The following is a 22860-nucleotide window of genomic DNA, read 5'->3' as shown; positions in this document are numbered from 1 at the left end:
ATCGATTTGTACTGACAGTTACTGTGTCTCATTTTTCTGTTGTGAATTTTCTGCTTTTGCAACTGATTTCACGTTTTTGATTTAGAAAATTTGTTCTGAGGATGGACGAGTCAACAAAGGTACTTGTACGATTAGTTTTTTTATTATTAACTACCAATAACGCCTGCTTTCGCATACAGAATCTCGACATATTGAAACGAGTGAGTGGCGTTGAGGTGGGTCGCCTTTGGCTTCTACACGATGAATCTTTTAAAGATTTTTTTGGTTGGTTTGGACAATCCGTCGACGAGGATAATTTAATAACGGACATCCTTCTAAGAGAGTGAGTAACACTAAATAATTTACCAAAGCTGATCTGCACAGGATTATAATTCAAGGTATACAGAGCTGGAGAGAACCGGCTGTGTTTTGACTGATGAAGAAGTACTAGCGGAACTCGAAATCCTCGAACAAGACTATCCAAACATTTTGGAATATAAAGAAACTGATGTCGATGATTACGAGGAACAGTTGGACCAGCTGGTAGCCATTGAAGAGCAGTACGAGAAGCTTTTAGCTGATGCGAAGAAAAGCGAAAACTGTTTGACCAGGGAACTCTCCGAGCTTGAAATGAAATTAATCGATGTCGAGTTTAATTACGGACGGGTTGCAGCTGAATGTTTGGAAAAAGCTACTTTTCTGGAAGAAATTCAGGCTGACACTCAGCAAAAGATTTTTGAAATGCACCAGTGCTATGTTCAAAGCGTAAGACACGAATGGTTTCAAAAATTGCATTTTTTTGAATATTTGTTTTTTCGTTTTCCAGCAAAACCCACCCCTTTTCATTTATCAGATGCCGATTGAACAGTTCAATATGAAATGTGACCAATTTCTTAAGTACTTGGAAATGTATATTAGGAAGCACTTTGCGGTTCGAAAAGTGGACGACTTTGATCACGATTCAGATCAGGATCATCGGGATGTGATTGTAAAACTGGAAAGCATTAAAAACCGTCTGGATGTTGGTGAAATGAAGCTGTTTGAAGTTAAGATAGAATACCACGGATTGAAGAAAATGATGGAACGTATACACGATCTCTGCTGGCAGCCGATGAAAATTCCTGCTATGAGGTGCATTTACCGATTCAGTTTCTATTGAACGAAGAAATTGAAAAGTTTTTTTTTTGTTTCAGAAAACTGTGCGCTGAGCTGGCCAGTGCCAATGAGCAAGACCGATTATGCATTGACGTGCTAAAGCAAGAGCTTGAAATGTACATGCGACAACTGAACGAGCAACGAATCGAGTGCATTCTTTATGAAAACAGCAAACTAAAAATGGATCGAGCCGTTAGCCGACTGGAATACATTAAAAAGCTGGCAGCGATAATTTCAAACACCCTTATGAATGCAGAAATGGTTTGGATTTTCATGCAACTAGATTTAGAGAAAATCAAAAACAAATTCGATAACAGCGATGAACTGAACACGGAATCGCAGCGATGCTTGAAACGAATAGAAACCTTGAAGGCCGTCGATCGTAACACTGCACAAGAAGATGCGTACGATGAATTCGTGACGCAATTTTCAGCGCTTCTAGGGTCGCTTAATTTGAATCACTCATCTGAAGATCGATCAATTAGTTTGAAAAATTGCATTCAAGACTTTGCAGACTACAAAAAGAGGGTTTTCAAAAATTTGCGCTCTGTCGTTAATGGGAAGTACTACAAAGGCATGGAGGAAACTATGACTGAACTGTAGGATTTATTTGAAGAGTGTTCAATTCAATGTACGCTATAATTTGTTTGTTTGCAGAAATCAAAACGAAAATCTGTTGAGAAAGTATGTTTACGATGGTCCGGTTAATGGACCGCAGTTTTTCGATCAACAGTATCAGGAGAGAATACAGCGACTGAATTTTGAGGTCAACCAAATTGAAAAGGAGCTGAAGGCTTTAAAGGCTGACTATCAGCAGAACATAAACGAACCGAAGGTGAGTGGCTGTTTTCTGAAATTCGACGTAAGAATTGCATAATCTAAATGATGAGGACTAATATTTCTATAATGCACTTCCGTTTTCGGTACTGACTCCGCGTTACGACTGCCTTGTACCTGCAGCACTGCCAGTCGTTTGTACTGTTGCTTGTCGGACACGTCGTTTCTCGAATCATTAACAGGATGCGTCCTCTAGTTCATCCTTTGCGCTGGTTCTCGTTGACAATCATCACCAAGTCATTCACTTTCGCCGGCTCTACTTTTCCGAACCATTTGGTTCTGTTCGCAATGGTTGGGAGGTACTCTATGATCCACCGTCTCCAAAACTGGTCCAGTAGTTATCTGGCCATGTTTCAATTTATACAAGTGATCTTCAGTGTCTCGGGTATAGGTCTGGGCGGTTGTGCGATCCCACTCTAGAGTTTACTATAGACTCCGCGATGACGCTCACTAACGTTTCCTCGCCAGGTTTCATTTGACGGTCCGCCTTGACCGATCTCACGAGACGCTCCCAAGAACCACCGAAATGGGGAGAGATGGCGGATTGAAAACCTACTTGGTGGTGCTTTCCGATCACATCGATTTCTTCCCTTAATTACCTGACGGCTCACAGGAAATTAGTCCTGTTGTCAGAGCTGATTTCAATTGGTGATCCACGGCGTGATACAAACCGATGAATGGCCATCTTGATGGAGTCTGTAGTCAGCGAATGGACAACTTTCAGATGTACGGCTCTCATCAAGAGGCACGTGCATAGAGCAATTGTTTGGCACAGCTGCGACAAACTCTAACCTGGGTCCGAAATAGTCTAAGCCGACATAAGAGGATGGATGCTCTTAAACAGCGAGACGAGATTCTGGTAGGGGTGCTATCCCTGGAACAGCTGATGTAGCTTTAGAAACCTTGCAGACTTGACACTTCTTTACTATTTTTCCAAACACTATGCAAACATAAGAAGCGTATGATTTCGTTGTACATCGTCGTGATGTTGGCGTGTGAATATCGGCGATGGTACCATCCGACGGGTAATTCGACGATCGAGAACTTGAAATTGTGCGTAACATAGAGAACGGTACGACACGAACGATACGACTGTAGACCCGCATCACATTATGCTCGTCCAGATATGGTGTCAGTTTGTAAACGGGACGTCGATGCTTAAGCTACTGCGGCTTGCACTTAACGCCAAAACGCCCTCTGTAATTCCTCTTGCTTCAGGATACCCGCCACTGGTGATTCCTCCTGGATCCGACGACAACAGTTAACAGCGAAGCGATAGACATAAGCTACCGCTCTCAACGAATGCTTCTATTTGGAGAAGTTGCTCCAACAAATGGCGTCATCAACGACCAGACTCGTTGTATTAAACTGGACCGCAGCTCCGTCTCTGACAGCTTCCTTGATGTCTGTTTCGGTCATTCCGATTCCGGCAAGTATAGGAAATCAGAACCGAGAAACCAACGTGAAGTGACATCCGTACTGGGACCTTTTCCCCACTTGGTGGTTTCATCGGCTACATTGTGTCGTGTAGGGATCCACCTCCACTCAATTGATTCCGTCTTGCTTAGGATTTCTTCTACTAGGAAGGCTACGAATTGCCAGTGTTGGTTCTAAATCCAAGCCAGGGTTGTTTCTGAGTCATTATTCAACGACAAATAGGAAACGTATGATATTCACAGACTGCCTTTGCCAGTCTTGCCCCTAGCAGAGCACCAATGAGCTCCAACTCCAGTACTGATAAAGCCTTCAATGGTTCCACCTTTGCTTTAGCCATCATTAGCGTGCCATATGCTTTACCGTTTATTACTGCCCGGAAGTAAGCTGTAGACGCGTAAGCTTCCTCGCTGGTGTCGGTGAAGACGTGTAGAATTGGCCCGATTCCTGCTACCGAAAACTCGGAAAAATAGGCCTTTTGGTGTCTGACCAGTAGAGATGCACCGAATAGTACTATTCGGCTTTCAGCCGAATACCGATTTTACCGGTTTTTATTATTCGGCGTACCGTATATTCGGCTTAAATTAAAATCGGCTGGTATTCGGCCCGAATATTCGGTCGAACGAATGCTACGTCATTTATGGATGGTCCCTAATTCATGAATTTGCGTTAAGGGGTTACATATGTTGAGGTTGGTCAAAAAATCTATATTTTTTTCAGGTGAAATTTTTTTTGTTGGAAAAATCGTTCCCGTTTCCAAAAAGAAGAAATTGTTTTTCAATCCATCGTTCAAGGACACCACAGATATGTACACTAAAGATTTTTTTAATTTTATGCTTCCAGTTGAGCTGTTGGACTGGAATCGTTGTCACGGCAAACCTCTTTGACAAAAAACGCGTTTTGCGGAAATTGCTATAACTTGGACAGTTATTAATATTTTTTTTATGTTTTTAAGAGGATTTTGCAAATTGGACATTGTACTACGCTATACGTATAACAAGTATTTCATAAAAATATGGCTCCATACCTTTACACAAATTCAAAATTTTCACTTTTTTCCCACATCTCAACATATATAACCCCAGAAATGATGTAAATTTTTACCAAATTTTTTATGGACATATCTACTAATTTTTTTTTATATAACTCATATACCATGTTAATCCTTCCATGTTAAACTTTTATAACTTTTGAAAAAGTAAATCATCAATTCTGAAAAAAAACGTCCTTGGAAAAATCAAACAGTTTCACTTCCACTGCTCCATCCTCCATTGTGATCCTCAGCTTGTACGTTTTGCCGTCGATCTCTGTTTCGTGTTTGTTGTCGTGTTCTTGAACGATGGTCTGTGCTATCGAAAGTTCACTGACCTCAAAATCGCTTGATGAATTGGAACCATTTGGTTCATCAGCTTAGAGCTATGTTCATCCACCCCGAATTGGATTCTATGATACACCTAAAATTAATGCAACGTCGACAACAAAGAAATGAAACTTTCCAATCCTACTATTTGGATATGGAGAAACTATTCCGGAATATGAACAAGCCGCTTCACGAAGACCTCCTTAAACGAAACTTGAGACTTGATTATAAACGAGCCATGATTGGAAAATCAGTGTGCACGATGGATTCTTTGATAGCCGTGTGCCATGAAATCGATGCAACTGCCCATTGTATACTCATGCTTTCACTCAACCACGAGAGGTAAGCTATGTTCAGTATGACTCACAATCCCTTCCAACCCACTCTACGAATAATCGAAATTTTCAACCCCATTCATTCCATGAATCAAAATCGAATGAGCAATGGGAAAATAAGTTCCAGCAACATCTCTCACCAAGCAACTCGCACTCACAAAAATTAGAACCGAAAGGAGAATGTTCCTACGCTAGTACAGCAAAAGCTTCGGACGCCAGAAGCCTGGATGGATTGGTTTCACTTGTTATAACTGTGGAAAATCACATCTCTATAATAGATGTCCAGATTCACTCAAAGTCTTCTGTACTATTTGCGCATTCAAAGGTTTCGAGAAAACACACTGCCCGTATTGTTTAAAAAACGGAATTCGGACCGCCTAAAGACGCGAGGTGTTCCGAACATAAGCGCATACCGTTCCACTAATCACATTTTTAAAATTATCGCTAGTGATGAATTAGATCAAAGACCATATATAAATCTAAAAATATTTGGAGTAAAAGTTACCGGGCTATTGGATAGCGGGAGTATGTGTACACTAATCGGACCTAAGGTCTATAAGAAATTTTTGTCATGGAAAATAACTGAGCCGAAGACGTCGATCGATCTGAGGACAGCGAGCGGAGACAGTTTACAAGTTTTAGGAGAAATGGAAATCCCGTTCGAAGTAGGGACACAGCTGCGCTTGGTTCGAACCCTCTTAGTACCACAACTACAAGTGGGCTGTATTTGCGGGGTCGATTTTTGGAAACTATTTGGTATTGAACCGAGGTTCGTTGATTGCGTAACAGAAGTAGAAGAAATGTCCGATAAGCTGACATTTCGACCTACGCACTTAACAGACGAACAACAACATCAAATGGATATGATAAAATTAGAATTTAAATCGGTGGTGCCAGGGAAACTGGATACCACACCACTGAGCGAACATAAAATTGTCATACTGGAGCAATTTTTAAAAGAGAAACCGGTGCGACAGTTTCCTTACAACTACTCTCCGTCCATGCAGACAGCAATTAGAGCGGAGGTAGACAGGATGCTAGCACGCGGAATAATAGAAAAGTCTGAATCCGATTGGTCACTGAATATAGTACCAATTAAAAAGACTAACGGAGACTTACGATTGTGCATAGACGCACGCAAGTTGAATGAACGCACGGTTAGAGATGCGTATGCTTTGCCTCATCAAGGGCGAATCTTGGCAAGCTTGGAGAAGGCGAACTATCTATCCATAATTGACCTCTCCGAAGCCTTTCTACAGATACCGCTGGAGAAGGAGTCGCGCAAATTCACTGCGTTTAACGTTGCAGGGCGAGGGATGTATCAATTCACCCGCTTGCCATTTGGGCTCATAAACAGTCCAGCTACGCTCTCCAGACTAATGGATGTAGTACTTGGGTTCGGCGAACTAGAACCAAGAATTTTCGTGTACCTGGATGACATTATGGTAATCTCAGATACCTTTGAGGAACATTTACAGTTGCTCAGAGAAGTCGCCAAGAGACTCCGATTAGCGAATCTGACGGTAAATTTATCCAAATCACGATTTTGTGTGTCAGAACTGCCATTTCTAGGGTACATATTGTCATCGGAGGGGTTACGCCCCAACCCAGATAAGGTACGACCTATAATGGAGTATGAGAAACCAAATACCATAACTAAGCTGCGCCGGTTCTTAGGAATGGCCAACTACTACCGCCGCTTTATTCCCAATTTTAGTGGAGTGGTATATCCATTGACGGACATGCTACAAACACAAGGGAAGACGGTGACCTGGAATAAGAAAGGAGAACTCGCGTTTGGAGAAATCAAAAGGTGGTTAGTTTCTGCACCTCTACTCGCTAGTCCAGACTTTACGCAAGAGTTTATTGTTAGCACGGACGCCAGTGATGTGGCAGTAGCAGCAGTTCTAACTCAAATTCAAGAGGGAGAGGAAAAAGTAATTTCCTACTTTTCCAACAAAACTTAACGGTGCACAACGAATCTATGCGGCCACCGAAAAGGAGACATTAGCTGCCCTATTGGCTATCGAGAATTTTAGAAGGTATTTAGAAGGAACCCACTTCACCCTAGTTACTGACGCATCCGCCTTGACGTTTATTCTACGCTCCAAGTGGCGAACTGCGTCGAGACTGAGCAGATGGAGTTTGACACTCCAACAATACGACCTGACAATAGTCCATCGTAAAGGTAAAACCAATATCGTACCGGATGCCCTCTCCAGAAGTGTTCCCGTGGTACACCTCTATGCGAAAGAGAGTACTAGATAACCCCGAGAAGTTTATGGACTTTAGGGTGACGGACGGACAACTTTACAAGATGGTGCGATCCCATGATTTTCCTTTTGATTCACGTTTTGACTGGAAATTGGTACCTCCGGAAGAGAGTCGAACTCAAATTTTAGTGGAATGTTGCCAAAGGTAAAACTCAATTATTACTGGCCTGGAATGGTCACTTCCATTCGCGATCACGTGAAACAGTGCACACTCTGCAAAGAGAATAAAGCACCTACGGTCGCCGTGGTTCCCTTAATGGATGAACAACGTTCCGCTCAGCATCCCTGGCAAACCATTGCCATCGACTACGTGGGCCCCCTACCTCGAAGTCGGAAAGGTAATAGTTACCTACTGGTCATACTGGATGTGTTTTCGAAATGGATCCAATTATATCCCGTTCGAAAACTTTGCGCGAAGTCATTGGTGGACGTTCTCCGAGATGGTTGGTTCCACCGTAATTCGGTACCGGAAAAAATCATCACGGATAACGCTTCAACCTTTACCAACAAAGATTTTTCGACAACGCTAGAAAACTTCGGGGTGAAGCATTGGTTCACTTCCGAGTATCACTCCCAGGCTAATCCTGTGGAGCGAGTAAATCGTTCAATTAATGCCGCGATAAGATCGTACGTGCGCCAAGATCAAACGAAGTGGGACACTAAAATTTCAGACATGGAATTCGTTTTCAACAACACGGTGCATGCCTCAACCGGGTTCACACCACACTACGTAATTTTTGGTCAGGAAACTGCCAGTCGCGGCTCTGATCACCGGAGAGAGGAAGTTGAAGAGTCAATTGGAAATAGAATTTCTAGAATGGGCACAATTTCTGGGGAGATACGTGCAACCGTGAGAAAAAAATTAAGAAAGGCGCATGAGAATACTAAAATCAAGTATGATCTGCGACGAAGAAACTTTGCTAAACCACACCACGTGGGAGACGTGGTCTATAGGAGAAACCCCAAACAATCCAGTGCCAGTGAACAATATAATAGTAAATATGGGCCGCAGTATCTACCATGCGTTATACTTGCGAGGCACGGCAGTTCATCATATGAATTAGTGGACGCTGATGGCAAACATCTTGGGATATGGCCGGGGCAATTATTGAAACCAGGTTAAATCCTGAAAAATAGACGAGAATAAATGAATTAGTAATTGTAGAATAAAGATGGTGACTGTTATAACAATACGCGACTTACCTGGGCAATAGATAGTGATTCACCCAGGGACCGGTATTGGAGGTGAACCTTGTACATCATCTACCATGATGTACGAGGGCTCATACGATCTGGACGATTAAAACTTTATAATAGAACCGCACCATGGACAATGGGGGTGACTATGAACCATCCTCAAACGATTACTTGTAATCACGCTGAAAATCACATTTGATGGTCCGATAAGTATCAGTTGGTAGTAACAAACGACCTAGCTAACGAATAGTCGATAAAGAAGGCAAAAGCGTTGCGTCAGTTTGTTTCAGGTTCAAATTGACCGGTAAAGAAATAATAGAAAATCGGCACAAATGGGGAATTCGCCCAATTTTTAGAAATTTCTTCATTTGAGAATAGCAAATACGTTGATACCGGCGGGGATCTGATAATTCGTCGGGAGTTGGTCTGGTCCCGTCAAGATAGATATTAGAGATAATGGGGTTCATTATCAAATATATAAATATATATAGTGACTTTTTTACCGAGGATAATGCTGAATGTGTTCACGTTGGTTGATTGAACGGGGAATGTGCGAGCGTCGAAGCTCTTTATATTTGGAAGTGTAATCGGTTCAGTGGGAACATTAAGAAGATATGAAAATGGAGATATTCTTGAAGTGTCCTCAATCAAATAATTTTTGTTGGATCGGTTCGAATAGTAGCATGTTGAGTCGTTATAACGGCGAAAAAGAAATGCTCTCATTGATATCGCATTTCTTTTTTCCCCGGGGTGTGGGGGACTGTGACCGAACGGTTTCAAAGGCCAGGTATAGATGGTTTGTTGATACGAGAAGTGGCGAATTTTTAATGAATTGCGAGATTATCTGTCACTAGAGTTGTAGGTGTTGTGGAGATTGTTAGATTAAATTGATTTTATAAAATATTTCAATTGAAGTTATAAAATATTGAAATGTAACGGTGAAATTGAAAATATAAATATGATAAGCATGCTAAGGGATAGGAAAGGAGGAAGGGAGTGGGAGTGATTTGCAGAAGATGCCGGATGGGGAGGATCGCAGCTTTGGGTGGATGGGGAGTGACAGGAAAGGGGGAAGAAGGTGCCAAGGAAGAATAGAGGAGTTCAGAAGGGTCTGACGCCCGAAGTAGTGCAGACGTGCTAAAAGTGCAAAATTAAGATTCCTAGTAAATCAGCCAAAGAAAAGCTTACACGATCGCTGGTTGCTGGCGACTGTAACGACAGCTAATCACAAAGGATCGGAAGGTTTCGCGAATGTCAGCTTCCCACTCAGGCCCGTCAAGCTCACGGAGCCCCTGAACAACCGGAGCATCAAGGAACCGTCACATAAACGCCGAACAGCTGAACAACCTCGAGCCATCCCCATCCACCACCACCACAGCCACCGACCACGTGCACGTGAAGGATGCGACCCTAATAATAGATCGATAGTTGATAGGCCAGCAATAAACAACAAATTAAAGGTAATCCACGTTTACGCTTTGTTACATTTGGAATCTCGAAGCCGTGTAAAGAAACCCTAAATATCCCCCACCTTACGGAACGACCGTGAGTTCGCGGTTCGTGCAGCCCTCTTAGAGAGTACTCACACACCCTAGACTTCTACTTGGCTGAATACGAACAACTTGCTCCTTCTGCAATCCGAGAATCATATTAACGAAGCTGTGGAGCTCTTCGTAAGATGGCTTCCGCGGAAGATGCGCATAGTCGATGTGGAACGTGTTTTCGCGTCGTCTTATCATGCTACTAGATGAAACGACCCGGATGTTGAACGAATATAGGGCCGGCGATGCCCATAAATCCCTCCGAGGGAAAAAAAACTTGGAATTGAAAATAGCCCGTGCAAGACTGCAAAGCGAAAGCAAAAACGTGTCTACTCATCTTGGAAGTTGAGCGCTAAATGTAAATTAAGGTTTGACCACTACTCGGGTTCTTGTTTGCCCGGCGTACTCTTCTTTTCAGGGCGGCCTAGGAGCCTCTACCGGAATTTTGGATTTTCGTAACAAAAAAAAGAGGAAAAACAAATAAACTAAATTTACCGACTTATATTTCCTCCTATTCTGCTTGCTACACAGTGCACTCTACGCTGCTTGTTGATCTGCTGCTGTTGACGAGAAGGCAGGCGGTTTCTTCCGACCGGCCGGGAACACAAGGGCCGCGTTCTCCCTGATCGTTTCTGTTTGCTGCTATCGCAGCGGTCCTTTTCAATTAGCCAGGGAGGTGAGCAAGTCTCTTTTGCTGGTACCTCCCTAGCCAGTCGTTGTTCAAGTTCAACTCAGGGGGGGGGCTTTCTAGTATTGCACAGAACTAGAAAAAAATCGTAAAAAATTACGTGAAAATGTTCTGCTCCTGACATACACGAGTATAAAAAATGTTTTAGATGTAATTGTAATTTCACATGACGATAAATTTCGTAAATCATGTTTGATTTATATGTCGATGAATGCAATTGTTAAATTGTGTCAAGTTTTTATTAACCAGTTGACAAGTTTTGATTGATAGGTTAGTAATGTTGATGGAATAGAAAAAAAATATTGTGTGACTTTCCATTTAACAAAATTTGAAAACATTTTTGGTTGCCTGGTTGCAAAAAAATCTCGACTAACTTAGAATAAAGGCATTAAAGTCAACTGTCAAGATTCATTTGGAGGATATTCCAAATAAAACTTTATTCGCCAAGCTCGGAATAATTGCAGCGAACTAATCTGTCCAGATCATTAAAGCATTAAAGCGGGATACTAATTTGTTCCCAAAAATTGAAAGGCATGTGTAGTTTTACTATTCCTGCTCAATTTTAGATAAAGTTCGAAGTAATTTTCTGATTATTAAATATTCCACAATATGCCGTACATTTTAAACACTCCGTTTGTAGGTATTATCCAATTTAATCAGGAGTCATAAATCTTGCTCATCAAATTTGTGCTTAATAATATAACAAATAACATATAACAAATATAATAATTTGTTAGCATTTAACCAGTCTGCACAACATTTAGGAAAAGAATGTAGTACATCATAGTTTGAAACAAACATTGTCCTTGTTAAATGCGAATAACTTATAACCAAACTTATAACCACTTCGTTTTGGTTCAATTTTTTTCCCCTCAAACCTGAACAGAATCAAATTAGCGGTACCTGTTGCCTAATGTCCCAATGAATTTTATATTCAGATTCAGCATTACACAAGTGGGGGGGAAGGGGAGGAGTTGCTTCTCTAATCTTCCGGTCATCACATCGCATGCTTTGGTATACTTAGTATGTATAACAAACATGAAGATGTGACACAAGGTGCCCAAGAGCGCACTAAAATCCTGTCAATCCTATTTCTCATTGGATTGTCTGCTCTAAATATATCACCAGGGGATCATTCATAAATGATGTTGGATATTGACAATAGGGAAGAGCGTCACGTAACGAGATAAAAAAAAAACTAAAAATGAATTTTAGACGTATCAGCGGATCAGGGATAAAAAAACGAACAACATTGCTTATGAATGGCCCCCACACAAAGAATATTCCATAACGAATATCACGTAACATCGGTGACAGAGCATTGGGATCAAGGCCAAGTCCCCCCTGGGTCGTGCAAAACTGAGAAGCAACATCAATTTAGGCACAGATAGCAGACGTCCATTTATTTTCATTTTGTTTTGTTTTGTCTTTTCATTTGTTTCTCCTGCTATGATGTCTAAATCGATCGAGCGTGACGACCAAGGAAACCGAAAGCCAGTGGCCCAAACAGACCAGGAACAGGAGGGAGGACTACGAACAAGGGAACGGACAACAGAGGAGAAATCGTTTACCTATTTTGCTTTTCTTGTTTCGTTTCAGCAAACCAAAATCTAAACGGACTAGCACATACGAACAGTTAGGCTTTGTAGGTTCTCATCTTGACAGAGTCTAGATGGGCGGATGAACGTCTGCCAGAGGGTGGGCTGAGAAATGACAATGACACTGTACGAGATGGCGCTGGGCCTGTGGCCTTCGACTGGCATGGTCCATTCTCATTGATTCGGAAGTCTTCTTGGCTGGTTGGTAGATATGTGCTCCTACTTGCAAGTTGATCAATTCGCTTGGGTGGGGGACATGTAGATCCTACTAGTTGTCGACTCTATTGATCGTGAGTATGAGGCTAGTTCAGGAAAGGAGTGCAGGACTGGCACCTAAGAGATAGTTAATGATTCAGGATTTGTTCTTATGATTATTAAACTCGATCAAGCACACCGGCTCTCAGAAATGATAAGCAACCCTTTCGGTGTGGTCTGTTCGAGTCGAACCAGGCGGACATTCGTTTCGAGCAAACTTCATGTGGAGAAATATTGCTTACGCCTTTATTGGCAGAGATTCTTTTAACGAAATCCTAAAATACCTTCACTGGTATAGCTACTCAGGATAATAATAATAGAAAAATTAAGGGTTTGCCTGGTCCATAATGTAATGAATATGTATATTGACTAGAACAGGGATAATCGAGTTATGTTATAAGATAGAGAAGAAACAGCACAGTTGAAGGAAAAGTATTCGCGAGTAAGGACTAATACTGCTAGTATGTTTACCGTTTCAATTAATAGTCGATTGATCTGCTTCGGACCTAGGAGACAAAAAGGAGATTAGGAAGAGACAGAAGCGGATTCAATGCGAAATTTGCCAATATGACGTTGACCCCAAGGCGATGGTAGGATGATTTTCCATAGGATGACAGACTAGATGACACGACATTACACGCTCTGAACTTGCGCCAAATAGTTTGTATTCGATTGATCCGCTTCTGACCTAGGGGACCCATGAGGAGATTATTAGGAGCAGGATACATTGGACCAGACAAAATAGAGAACTTGACGTTACGTTAAGCTGCAGTCCCATCTGCCCGATTAAAAAAAAAAAAACTAATCACAATTATTTTGCTTTTCTTGTCTCGTTTCAGCAAACCAAAATCTCTTTACTATCTCTTCATTTTCTGTCTCCAACTATCCTCTATGTAATGTATCTGAAACTTGTGGGACTGGTTAACAGCCGGCGCCTGCTTGTGGAAGAAACTGGTGTGCTATACGGACTAGCACATACGAACAGTTAGGCTTTGTAGGTCCTCATCTTGACAGAGTCTAGATGGGCGGATGAACGTCTGCCAGGGTGTGGGCTGAGAAATGACAATGACAATGACAGATTCAGCATTACACAAGTAATCTGAATGATTCAACAGCTTGTATGTTCGTGAACCAAATCCACCAAATAATCAACCAAGCAACAAGGGACCACTACTGAAGAGAGAAGAGAATACTGATATACTCTCTCTCTCTCTCTCTCTCTCTCAATGATACTCGCAACTGTTCATCATTATAATGATACGTGCTTATGCAAGCATGTGTGGAAATATTCGTTTCTGTTTCCTCATGTTGTTGCTTCGGTATCCATAACGGCAATTCATTCGGCTGGGGTGAAGACAAGCGTTTTACTGAACTGTATTGTGGTTCGTTCGGGTTGAATTTGAATGAATGGTGAAAGCTCTGCAGTGCATTCGAATCGCTTCAATCACTTCGTCGTCCCACTGGATTTCACTGCACCAAGTGTCCTAGATAATCATCCGATCTTCAACGCTAATGTGTTATAGCAGCCCTTGGGAGACGAACTAGCTCATAACACTCCACAAGATATTCCGCTTCGTCGGAGCAGTTCCGTTTAACTGCAGATCGGCTGTAAAAGCCAGGATATCTTCTTCCAGCAGCCACAGTAGACCCAGAATTCTTTCAACTTCACTCTCTGCGTCGACGCTTATAACCTTTGCTTGCGGCATGTGGCAAAGCTACTAATGTCAATCGCGAACGTACTCACCGGAAACTATGGGTATTACTGGTACTAAAAGCGCTGGTAGTGTACTGCCTATACTCACAAGTCAGTCCTATGTAGATAGGGAATCCCGTAGAATATGGGACTGACTTGCGATTATGGGCAGTGTACATCTTGGCGTATTCTGCACTAATGAAACATTTGTTTTAAATCTCTACAAACTGTTATCGAACGCTCCCAAAAGCCGCAGAGCTCCGCTGCGAGGGAAACTAGTAGATCCGAACATTTGAGAAGAATGTTGTTCAATGAAACTTCTCCGACTTTTGCTTTTTGACTGCTTATGTCCGACTTCTGGGTGTTTCTCACTACCCCAGTGGTAAATGCCACACCTTTCCTGAGTCAGTAGAATTCAGTTCCCAAGGAGTAACTTCGTGGATGTAGTGGCTCTTCAGATACTCGTCAATCTATCACTGCACGCTTTCTCGTAACCCAGGGTTTTTATGTAGGGTGTAGTTCGCTAAATTAGCTTCATCTACAGTATTTCTGTAGATTGACCAATCCATACGCGTCTTGGTCGCCAATGAATTGACAAGTTGACTCTCACGTACATTCAGCGTTGCAATTAAACCAGCACTATTCAATCCAATCAAGATGCCAGGTGACTGGTAAGCCTCATAGCTGCGCGTACTTCTGTGCTAGTTCTGCATACGTTAGCGTTTGCTTCATCGGGTTCAGTCTAGTTATTGTTCTAATGTCACTTAAGGAAAACAATTTGTTCTTTCCCATGATGGAAACATCTTTTTAAATACGCTGTGAGTTAGGCTCCTGACGAGTCACGTTACTGGTCCAAGCTAGACACAGGGGAGCTGTTTCTTCTTCATCAATACCCAAACTCGCCGCAATGCACTACTCGACTAACGTTATCGCTGATCCGTCATTAAGGAACGCGAGAGTTTCTACTGATCTCCCTTTCCAGAAAAGTTTTACTGGAAGTATGCGAAACAACGCTCACCTCTCGGTAGTAAAGTGCGCATCAACCCCGCGCTCGGTGTTCTTGTAATTACTGGACGCTTGCTGCACTTCTCTAGCCAGGTTTTGTTGTTTGACCTTCTGAGTGTAGGATCCGATGATGTCGCAGCTGACAGCCTTCTACTTACGCACCAAATTTGTAGCTTACACGGGCGCCTTCCGTGTTTCTCCAGACACGTCCTACAAAACCGATGATCGTGGACTATTTTCCAACATTTATCCGGATTCCATTTTCTAATTGTTTCACAATCCTTGATCTTGTAGTTAGTAGGCATGTGCTTTTTGTTGGACTCTTTCAGCGACTCGCTCAGTGAATGCGTATTTGGGAAGTTCCTTACTTTAACACGTTAACTTTTTTTTTCCGATCGTGACAGTTTACAATCAGTGAAGACCGTAACATCCAAAGCCGCGACAACAAGCGTGGACATGTAGGCTGCAAATATTTGCAAATCAACTGCGGCGAATTGACGTTTATACAGGGCCCAGTCCATCCTAACTGGAATCTTCTCCTGAACTAGAACCGGGTTACACAGGTGCGCCACCTATTCTGAGGCTTCGAGATATTCGCAAAGATTCTGAACGGTCATCCCAAAAGATATAAGTATATGTAGTCTGTCCGACTTTGAGGTCGAGGCCTCGCGAACTTTGCTTAGCAGTGTTTGGATGATCAGTTCAGGTCGTCCATAGAGCATGTAAAGCGTAGATATAACCTAAGGTACGCACGCATCGGTTGACTCTTAACCGATTCGAACGCCTTTCTCTGCAGCGTGAAGTTCGGACAAATTCTCAACGTCAGAATAACCGCACGCTGTTGTTGAGTTCATGTAAGCGCCATAAAAGAGAGGCCAATTCTCTGGGTCTCCCCTAAAAGGCCGAGGATTCTTTGGCATACCCTGCCTCGCCAGCAATTGCTGCTGAATGTCATACAGCATTTGAAGCTCTGGAACTGGGTTCCTCGACAATAACGCTCCTCCACCAAGCGTTCGTATCGGTTGTTGTCGCGATCGTCGACAAACCGGACCGTATAGCGGGAGAGTTATTGCGGAAATTTCTACCGCCGAAGTCGTATGTTCCAATGGACGAGGTAAACATTTTCCGCACAGCCAGGCGAGTCTTGTTAGGATATGGTGGGGTTTGGATTGGGCTCTGCTAACCTTCTAAAAAAACCATAACTCCGACAAAGCGAGTCAGTGCTGCTTCTGCTAAGATCCTAAGATTTCAGTAATCTAAGATCTTAGCAATAAAAGCTCTCTAGCCCAACCGGAGTGCCAACCGGCACATCAGGTTTGACGCCAGTAACATCCTGATTATGGAATACTGGCCATGGCGAACTTTAACGGACAGGACACCGACCACGAATTGGATGGCAACTTTGGGCGGAAAGCGTGTTGTTCTACTCTCTGAGGTCAACATCACCAGCAGCAGCTGAAGTCATTCAGGAAAACAGGAGGAGGGAAGCAGCAGCAGCCAGAGTAAAACGGGATGAGTTACATCCCACAGAAGCCAAAAGTAGTGGCAACGAAGTAGTTGTTGGAGGAGCTCCACAAATTTGTGGACGCGAGAAACAGTGTATTTAAGGACAATAAAGAGATGGTTCTCAGAATCCGAAAGGTGTTAGTGTCTGCGTAAAGGAATATGACACGGCAACGCGGGGGGCTTATGTAGCAGAGCGAGCATTGACGTCGGCTAAGGATACTATCTTCTTAACCCCAGCCTCCTACCCCCCCCCCCCCCCCCCCCCCCGAAGCAGATTGGAGTGGAGAACACGCAAGTTTCCCTGACTCCAAAGAGGACAAGAACCTCGCCAGGAGACGGAAGATCGGACAGGCCCAAAAAGCAGACGCTCGAGAACGCTGTTGAGTAAGCTGGAGTACTGTTGTAGGTCGGAAGGAGAAATAAGGTAAACAGCAAACGCAGAAGGAAGAGCGACAATGAGGGCAGAAAAGAAAGGGAAAACCTCCGGCTCGTCAGAAGGCGCCAAAGAGAGAAGCCGTGCTCGGCAAAGCCAATGACGCGACGACGTATGCAGCACTGCTCATGAAGGTTAGAGAGGACCTGGAGCTGAAGGATTTGGGGGAAAACGTGGTATGAAACAGGCTTATCCATAAAGGCGAGATGCCCTTCGAATTGAAGAAGGTCTCACGACTAGTAACTCTACCTTGCAGGAGACTATTACCAAATCAATGGGTGAAAGACATAAGTTAAAGCCTTAAACCCGGAGATAGTGATTGTGTGCAAGGATCTTGATGAAATCACGACGGAAGACGAGCTGAGAGGTGCAATGAAGCAACAGTGAAACCTGGGCTTGACGATCCGGTTAAAGAAGGGATAAGGAGGAACTAAGACAGCGATGATTCGTTTACCGGCAACCGCTTCCGATATGGCGATGGAGATAGGCAAAGCTACGGTTGGATGGTCGAGACACCCATTGAGAGCCGACCCACGAGTGAATAAACAAGCGGAGAAATGCTTCAAGTGTTTGGGCTTTGGACATTTGGCAGGGGTTTGTAAAAGCCCGGATAGATCCGGGATGTGCTGGAAATGCGGGTAGACGGGCCATCTTGCAAGAGACTGCACGCAGAAGCCAAAGTGCTTGCGGTCGGAAACGACCATCTGATGGGTGGCTTTAAATGCCCTGCCCACAAGAAGGCGACTGCAGGCCAACGGTAATGGAGATAACTTTGATCGCAAAGCCGTATCTGGTGCCCCTCTGATAACGGTAGCTGGGTGGTGAATAGATCGGAAGCGGCTGTGATACAAGTTATAGGTAGTTTCCCCATTCAAGAAGTGGTAGAAAGCTCACATGAGGGCTTCTCGATCGCCAAAATCAATGGCGTCTTTGTGTGTAGCTGTTACACTCCTCCAAGGTGGACAGTGGAGCAGTTTTGCATATTGCTGAAGCAGTTTATTAGTCGGAAGCCAGTAGTGGTAATGACTTCAACGCGTGGGAGTGGGACAATAGAGTAACTAACACAAGAAACTCTAGCGAAGTTAGACGTACGATTGTGCAAAGAAGGATATGTTGGCACATTTCGGAGAGACGGGAGGGAGTCTATCATCGACGTCACATTCTGTAGTCCTTCATTGATGGCGAACATGGATTGGAGAGTATGCGAAAAATATATGCATAGCGTCCACCAGGCGGTTCGCTTCCGTATCAGTCAACGGAACCCTGCTGCAACACGGAGTATGACCGGCAAGCCAAAGTGAAATACGATTTCAACAAAGACCTCTTAGTTGAGGCACTTTGGCCGAATGGCGGGACCGAGAACGTGGATGCGGCTGACCTAAAGAGAAGGATTGTGATGGCTTGTGACGCAACAATGCCATGAAAACTGGAACCACGCAATAGATGGCGTCCAGCTTACTGGTGGAACGAGACGCTTAGTATGCTACGCGCTGTTTGTCACAGAGCCAGAAGGCGGGCTCAGAGAGCAATATCAGAGCCAGATAGAAATGAGCGCAAGGCAGCGGGAAGCAAGACGCTTTAAAAAGGGAGATCGAGTTTAGCAAGTCAGATGGCCACAAGTAGCTGTGTCGAGAAGTAGACGTCAATGTCTGGGGCGTCGTGATGGCGAAAATAAAGGGCTCGACGACGCCAGCCGAAATGTACCCGGGTAAGCTGAAGATAATAGTCGAGGATCTTTTCCCGATGCACGATCCAACTATCTGGTCACCGACACCGTACAACGAAGAAGAAACAGACACGGACAATCAGCAAGTGCAAGACTAGTGATGAGCTCGCAGAAGCATCGAAGGACCTGAAATCAAAGAAAACCCTGGTCCGAATGGAATATCAAACGGCATATCCGGACATGTTCAGGATGTTGCTGCAGAAGTGTTTCAATGACGGCAACTTCCCCGATATGTGGAAAGTACAGAAGCTGGTGTAGCTGCCGAAGCCAGGGAAGTCACCGGGCCGTCAAACCTCGTATAGGCCTATATGTCTGCTGGAAACAGTCGGAAAACTCCTGGAAAGAATCATCTTTAACACGCTGACCAAATGCACACGGAAGGTGAGCGCGGACTGATGCAGATCGGATTCCGCAAAAGAAGTTCGACACTGGGTGCAATTCGGACAGTGCTCGAGAGTGTTGAGAAGGCATCTAAACGGAATCGAAGAGGAGATCGATACTGCGCTGTGGTCACGATAGATGCGAAGAATGCATATAACAGTGCCAGCTGCCATCGCTGCCGCGTTGCACAGAATGAGGGTTCCCGACTATCTATGCCAGGTCTTGAAGAGCTACTTCCAGAGCAGAATGCTGTTGTACGAGACGAACGAAAGGCAGAAATCAATGCGAGTCTCAGTGGGCGTTTCTAACGGCTCCATTCTTCATCCAACTCTTTGGAACGGGATGTACGATGGGGTTTTAACACTGCGGATTTTGAGATTGTGGGTTTTGCGGATGACGTGTCACTAATGGTAATGGGTGAGATACTTGAAGAAGTGGAAGTGTCGGTGACGGAGACAATAGATCGAGAGCTAGATGAACGGGGTCAAGCTGCATATAGTTCACCACAAGATGGAGGTGTTGTTGGCCAGAAACTGCAAAGCGGTTCAGCGGATGCGGATCGACGTCGGACGGCATGTGATTGTATCGAAGCGTACACTGAAGTAATTGGGAGTGATATTCGAAGACGGAGTTCCTGTCTGGGGTGCTACGCTGAAAACCAAGCAAAAAGCTGAACAGGACATTCCGGCTGATGACCATACGAGTCGCGAGTGCGTACAGAACAATATCGTCGGAAGCAGCATGCGTTATCGCCAGAATGATCCCCATCTGAATCACACTGGCTGAGGACGTGGAGCGGAGAACGACTACAGAGAACTACACGTAATTCGAGAGACTGGTCCAAACGAACTCGTTGGATAAGTGGCAGCAGGAGTGGGACAATGCGGAGGCAGGAAGGTGGACCCACCGACTCATCCCAAATGTGTCGGCTTAGGTTCATAGGAAACATGGAGAGGTGAACTTCCATTTGACGCAGTTTTTGTCCCGGCAGGGATGTTTCTGGAAGTACTTGCATCGGTTTGGACAAGCTTCGTCACCCCTTTTGCCCGGAGTGTGTGGACGTGCAAGAGATACCAGAACACGTGGTCTTCGAATGCCCTAGGTTCGAAAAAGTTCATAGGGGTATTCTGGTGCGACAGTTGACAATGTCGTCCAAGAAATGTGACACGACGAGCACATATATACGACGAGGGACGCTGTCAACAGAGTGGTTACGAGTATACTCTCCGCGCTGCAGAGGAAGTGGCGAAGGGACCAACAAATTAGCGCCATTGGCAATGAAGTCGTTGTGAAACCACAAATCGGATTTCAAGAGAAATTCCGCCACCGGCGAACTCTCCATCTGTGTAGACTAGGTCCACCGTCGGGGACCAGTTGAGTAGTACGCGACGTAGCATCTGATTCGGGTCGTCGGGACGCCAGCGAACCGGACGTCAGGCTTCACCGCAATCGCCGGACCTACCTCGACACCATACCGGGTAGCTCGTGAGTAGTCTAGATCCACCGCCCGGGATTAGTGAGTAGATCGCGTCGAATAGCTAGCAGTGGTTCGTTAGGGCCCAGTGAACTGCAAGCTAGGTTCCACCCGGAATTGCTAGATGGACCTCAGCAACTACTGGCTGGTCCGTTGATTAGGCTATGTCCACCGCCGGGGACTGGATCGAGTAGATCGGGACGAAACGGGAAACTAAAGGCGCACGGAAATGAACATCGGTATCGGGAGAAATCAACCGCTCAGGGAATTCTCCGTCGGAGTAGGCTAGATCCATCGTCGCGGAATAGACCTAATAGTTCGCGAACAAGATTTTAGTAAAGTCGGGAGCTGAATGACTTATCAGGGAAGTGGGGCGAATAGGAACGAGAGGGAAACCAAATGGCTTAAAGGAGTTGATGTGTTAAATGGCACCGGACAGGGAGCCAAAGGGTTCAAGAAGTTGTGGTGCTAAAACCAAAGAAGAATTGGTATCGGAAGAACTTCCTTCGCCGAGGAACTCTCCGTCGGTGTAAGGTAGATTCACCGCCGGCGACTAGACTGAGTAGACCGCGACGAGGCACCGCAAGTCGCGGGTCGTCGGGGCACCAGTAAACCGGACGCCGTGCTCCGCCGAACTGACCTCGACACCTGGTTGGTTGGCTCGGTTTCGGGAGAACTTCTTTCGTCGGGGATTTCTCCGTAGGGTAGACGCATTCAAGCTCAACGAGTAAGTGGTACTGAATGGAACGAGAAGAGAGAGGCGGTGCTGAGTGGCACAAGGGAGTCAAACGACTTGGTAAATTAGAAAATGTGAAGTTTGCCGCCCAGATTGTCTTCGTAGGGGAAGAGTACTAAGTCTAGACCCACAGCTAGCTTCCCGCTGTCAAGCAGAAATTGCCAGTCTGTGTGGAGTGCTGTAACCCTACTGAAGGAACTAACTACTAAGTAGTTCAATTAGAGTGGGTGCTATGCACATAAAAAAACCCTCCTCTAAGTAATGCCGTAAGGTACTGCTGGGGAGAAATCAGATTCTGGGCAAGAGCAGTGGTTTTTAGCGGGTCGGGTGGTGGCAGCCCAAACCCGTTCCCTGAGACGTTAGGGTTTTGTACATTTTTTTCTGCATTCTCAGGGTTTTTAGTTTTTTTTGCTCTCTAAAAACACAAACATTGTCCCAAATCGTCGAGCTGAGTCGATTGAAAAAACTTGAGGGTTCGAGCGAACTCTTTACATTTCTTTTATAAGACATGTAAAAATTAGCTTTATCAGCTGATAAAATATTTCTGTGCGACTTGAAGTGCTAAATAAAATTGATTACTCTTATCCATTTTCAATTTTGTCTCACCTAAAGTACCGGACGGATTTAAAATAAAGTAAATCGAACTCACGCATCAATTTCCGTCTCTTATAAACCGATGATATTAAAATAATAATCACCATCTAATTGTTTCTTTGCAGACCAACGACAAATTCTGGCGCTACAAGCAATATTTGTGGGTGTGGTTTCTGACCGAACCGAAGAAGGTGTCATTTGCCATCAAAGAAGTCACGGCCGCCGCATCCCAGATGGCGGCCTACAAAAGCATATCCGGTATCAAATGTAAGTCCATGGCTGACGAGATGAAGTACTGAACCAGTGTGTGGCTTATTCGTGTATGTAATACAAATCCTTCCATGCACTCCATGCAGCACTTATGAAATCACGAAAGAAACTTCGCCCTGTTTATAATGCAAGACTGACATTCCTTTGACAACGTAAGTGCTCACTAATTTAGCAGCCCATTCATTTACGTTCCTACAGCAGCTTCCGTGCACACCGGTGATGATGATAATGATTAAGGTACATTAGCGCATTCAACCAACCACCTCGGACAGTTGATTCGTGGTTGTAAAGCGGTAACGCCAGTCAGAACGAGCTACTCCACAGATCGCACTTTTGAGGATTAAAATTTTAAGCGCATTTTAATGCTCGGTAATGTACCGGTCCGTGTCC

The 22860-nt window shown here is 44.3% G+C and overlaps 1 protein-coding gene across 1 annotated transcript; it reads left to right on the top strand.

Annotated features, from left to right (window-relative positions):
* Positions 1-22535, top strand: LOC131681406 (augmin complex subunit dgt3). Its single transcript, XM_058962165.1, has 7 exons — positions 1-119; positions 180-322; positions 378-744; positions 806-1110; positions 1173-1733; positions 1792-1969; positions 22326-22535. Exons 1-7 carry the CDS (start codon positions 102-104, stop codon positions 22497-22499), a joined length of 1746 nt encoding a protein of 581 aa, XP_058818148.1. The 5' UTR covers positions 1-101; the 3' UTR covers positions 22500-22535.
* Positions 22536-22860: the final 325 nt, after the last annotated feature.

This window comes from Topomyia yanbarensis, chromosome 2, assembly GCF_030247195.1.
Source record: "Topomyia yanbarensis strain Yona2022 chromosome 2, ASM3024719v1, whole genome shotgun sequence".
Classification (NCBI taxonomy): Eukaryota; Metazoa; Arthropoda; class Insecta; order Diptera; family Culicidae; genus Topomyia; species Topomyia yanbarensis.
Note: the sequence above shows the minus strand (reverse complement) of the source record. Positions and strands in the feature narration are given on the sequence as shown.

Coding starts and splice junctions, on each gene's coding strand:
- LOC131681406 (XM_058962165.1), top strand. Junction 323..377: donor ACGGACATCCTTCTAAGAGA/GTGAGTAACACT, acceptor TTATAATTCAAG/GTATACAGAGCTGGAGAGAA. Junction 1,734..1,791: donor GAGGAAACTATGACTGAACT/GTAGGATTTATT, acceptor GTTTGTTTGCAG/AAATCAAAACGAAAATCTGT.